At 36.8% G+C, this 3,869-nt stretch overlaps 1 protein-coding gene across 32 annotated transcripts in view; it reads left to right on the top strand.

The window, feature by feature from the left end:
• The window catches only part of ptk2aa (protein tyrosine kinase 2aa), a 119,089-nt gene extending 116,641 nt beyond the window's left edge, over positions 1–2,448 (top strand). For all 32 annotated transcript variants that reach the window (XM_077230091.1, XM_077230077.1, XM_077230076.1 and 29 more), the window contains 2 exons: positions 1–12; positions 1,496–2,448. The exon at positions 1–12 is cut by the window's left edge and continues 69 nt beyond it. In XM_077230091.1, coding sequence (XP_077086206.1) covers positions 1–12; positions 1,496–1,708 — 225 coding nt within the window. In that variant the 3' untranslated portion in view covers positions 1,709–2,448. The remainder of the gene's footprint in view (positions 13–1,495) is intronic.
• The last annotated feature ends 1,421 nt before the right edge of the window (positions 2,449–3,869 follow it).

Below are 3,869 nucleotides of genomic sequence, written 5' to 3'. Positions count from 1 at the left end.
ACACACAGAGAGGTCAGAGCAACACACTGATTTTAAACATAAAGTCTTTTTATTTATATTAATCATTTATTTAACAAATATTTTTACAGAATAGAGTTTTACTATACTACTGGGGCCAAAAGTAATAGATTTTAAAATAAACATTGAATTTTTGCTTTGCATTAATCCGCTGAAAATCATGTTAGATGGTGTTAATCAATAATAAGATTGTTCTGTTATAAAAATATTAATTGTTTGCAGTATTACACACTATTCATACTGTTTTTCCAGTATATATTTATTGTGAATTATTGTTAATAATGATTAAAATTTGATTCTGATCATTTTATTTATATAACACTTATAAATAATATTTATTTTGTGATTTATAAGTGCAAAATTCAGCCAAAAACTGTTTAATAGTAATTATTATTATTTAATTATCAAATAATTATTATCAAATAATTATTTAATAATACTAATTATTATTATACGTATTACTAAATACAAATATTAAGAAAAATAAGAAATATTACTACTGTAATAGCTGTAATGGCACTGTAAAATCGATTATTTAGGAATAATATATAGTATAATATAAGTGATAATAGTTACTGTATATAGAAAAATACGGTAACACTTTAGTTTAGGGTCCATTTCTCACTATTAACTAGTTGCTTATTAGCATGTATATTACAAGGATATTAGCTGTTTATTAATGCCTTTTTCTGCATGATCATATTCTACATCCTTAATCACCCAATACCTAAACTTAACAACTAACTTACTAACTATTAATAAGCAGTAATTAGGAGTTTATTGAGGGAAAAGTCATAGTTAATAGTGAGATTCGGACCCTAATCTAAAGTGTGACCAAAACATATAATAGTAATAATAATGGTTTAATTTTACTGTTACACTTTACAATAAGGTTCATTAGTTAATTCTAAGTTAATAAAAATAAAGCTGTTAATTGTTTGTTCATGTTAATGCATTAACTAATGTTAACAAGATTTTAATAAAGTATTAGTAAATGTCAAAATTAAAATCAACAAAGATTAATAAATGCTGTAAAAGTGCGGCTAACTAATGTTGTTTCCTAATGAACCTTATTGTAAAGTGTTTCCAATTTTACAGCTGTAAAAGGACTAATATTTGGTCTTAATTTGTTTACAGATTGCACACCGAGTCCGAAATTCGCATCCGAAATTTTCGCACGTAAAAAAAAAAAATCTACCTCACGTTATGTCAATCACACTTGCACACTGCCTCCGAAACTTTGTCCGTCATAAAAAAAAATTCGGATCGGGTTCGATTTTCAGCGTTTTTCGCATCCGTAGCAAGCATTTGAATGGTGTTTTGACAATTCAGAGCCACCGAATGACGGATACGAAAAAACGCATATGAAAATTTCGGACTCAGTGTGCAATGGCCTTAAAGCTGCTTTGAAACAATCTATATTGGTAAAAGCGCTATTAAATGAAGGTGACTTGACTCTGTGTGTGTGTTGTCTCAGATCGAGATGGCCCAGAAGCTGCTGAACTCTGACCTGGCTGAGCTGATCAGTAAGATGCGTCTGGCGCAACAGTACGTGTTGACCAGCTTACAACAGGACTACAAGAAGCAGATGCTAACCGCGGCTCACGCGCTAGCCGTCGACGCCAAGAATCTGCTGGACGTCATCGACCAGGCGAGGCTGAAGATGCTGGCGATCAACAGGCCGCTCTAGTTCCTCAGATGACTGGATCATCGCAGAGGAACAAAACTGCTTTAAACGTTACGAAACAGAAGCTACAGAAACATTTTTAATAGAGATTTTCACCAGGAGAGGATATTGCAGAACATATTTTTGTTTTATAACCGTTAGAAGCGTCATGTTTGTTTTATTTTGTATCCAGAAATGAAGTTGGTCTTACTCAAACCTGCAACTGGAACTGAGTCGCGCTCGAGGGCTCTCCAATAATCCAAAGGCTTATCAACACATTATTTTCTATTGCTGATGTCAGACGTCGATCGAGGTGCTCGTGCTCAACAACTTCCTCTGAGAAACTCAGGGCTTCCTCGTCCGCAAAACTCACCGTGACTCTAAAGCCGAACCACAGTCATATTTTTTTAAAGGAATCACAGCTGTTGTGTGAAACTGCTCGACAGAGAGGGAAAATCAAGCCGCCCTGACGTCAGATTAATATTACGTCTGGGACAGAAGCGAATATATTAGTCACATATCAGTCACTTGAAGCACATAATGGTAAATTGATATAATCGAAGCTGCCTTCTGATTTCATTTCAAGACTTTTATTCTGTAAAATCATGTTATTTTTTACCACACTAGGGTTGAGAGACACCTTTGAGTTTGGACTTTTGTGTACAGAACAATCGTGAAATCCATGTTGTCATTGATATAAATTATTCTCAGGAAGAAGCAACTGTACAGATCTTTTAACTAATAAAATGTTATCATTATCTTTAGCTGTATGTATCTTGGTCTCATCTCTGCTCGACTGTTATTATTTTTGAGTTCACTTTTTTGGGTTCGTAATTAAAGGCTGAACTGGTAATGATTGGGTTTTATAATGATTCCATTATAGTTCAGCTGTTGAATTTACTCTGAAAATGAACAATTTTAGCCATGTTTGGAAAGGAAAATTATTGTCTGAAACCAAAACTCCTGAACATGCTTTGGATAAAAGCATCTGATAAATTATTTGACACAAAGGAAATACGGGCTTATTAAAGAATTTAAATATATACACTCACCTAAAGGATTATTAGGAGCACCATACTAATACTGTATTTGACCCCCTCTTCGCCTTCAGAACTGCCTTAATTCTACGTGGCATTGATTCAACAAGGTGCTGAAAGCATTCTTTAGAAATGTTGGCACATATTGATAGGATAGCATCTTGCATTTGATGGAGATTTGTGGGATGCACATCCAGGGCACGAAGCTCCCGTTCCACCACATCCCGAAGATGCTCTATTGGGTTGAGATCTGGTGACTGTGGGGGCCATTTTAGTACAGTGAACTCATTGTCATGTTCAAGAAACCAATTTGAAATGATTCGAGCTTTGTGACATGGTGCATCATCCTGCTGGAAGTAGCCATCAGAGGATGGGTACATGGTGGCCATAAAGGGATGGACATGGTCAGACACAATGCTCAGGTAGGCCGTGGCATTTAAACGATCCCCAATTGACACTAAGGGGCCTAAAGTGTGCCAAGAAAACATCCCACACACCATTACACCACCACCACCAGCCTGCACAGTGGTAACAAGGCATGATGGATCCATGTTCTCATTCTGTTTACGCCAAATTCTGACTCTACCATCTGAATGTCTCAACAGAAATCAGGCTCAATAGACCAGGCAACATTTTTCCAGTCTTCAACTGTCCAATTTTGGTGAGCTCTTGCAAATTGTAGCCTCTTTTTCCTATTTGTAGTGGAGATGAGTGGTACCCGGTGGGGTCTTCTGCTGTTGTAGCCCATCCGCCTCAAGGTTGTGCGTGTTGTGGCTTCACAAATGCTTTGCTGCATACCTCGGTTGTAACGAGTGTTTATTTCAGTCAAAGTTGCTCTTCTATCAGCTTGAATCAGTCGGCCCATTCTCCTCTGACCTCTAGCATCAACAAGGCATTTTCGCCCACAGGACTGCCGCATACTGGGTGTTTTTCCCTTTTCACACCATTCTTTGTAAACCCTAGAAATGGTTGTGCGTGAAAATTCCAGTAACTGAGCAGATTGTGAAATACTCAGACCGGCCCGTCTGGCACCAACAACCATGCCACGTTTAAAATTGCTTAAATCACCTTTCTTTCCCATTCTGACATTCAGTTAGGAGTTCAGGAGATTGTCTTGACCAGGACCACACCCCTAAATGCATTGAAGC

Source organism: Siphateles boraxobius, unplaced genomic scaffold (assembly GCF_051911475.1).
Source record: "Siphateles boraxobius isolate OS27281-9 unplaced genomic scaffold, OSU_SipBor_1 139, whole genome shotgun sequence".
NCBI classification, from domain to species: Eukaryota; Metazoa; Chordata; class Actinopteri; order Cypriniformes; family Leuciscidae; genus Siphateles; species Siphateles boraxobius.
This window is presented reverse-complemented; position numbering and strand designations above follow the sequence as displayed.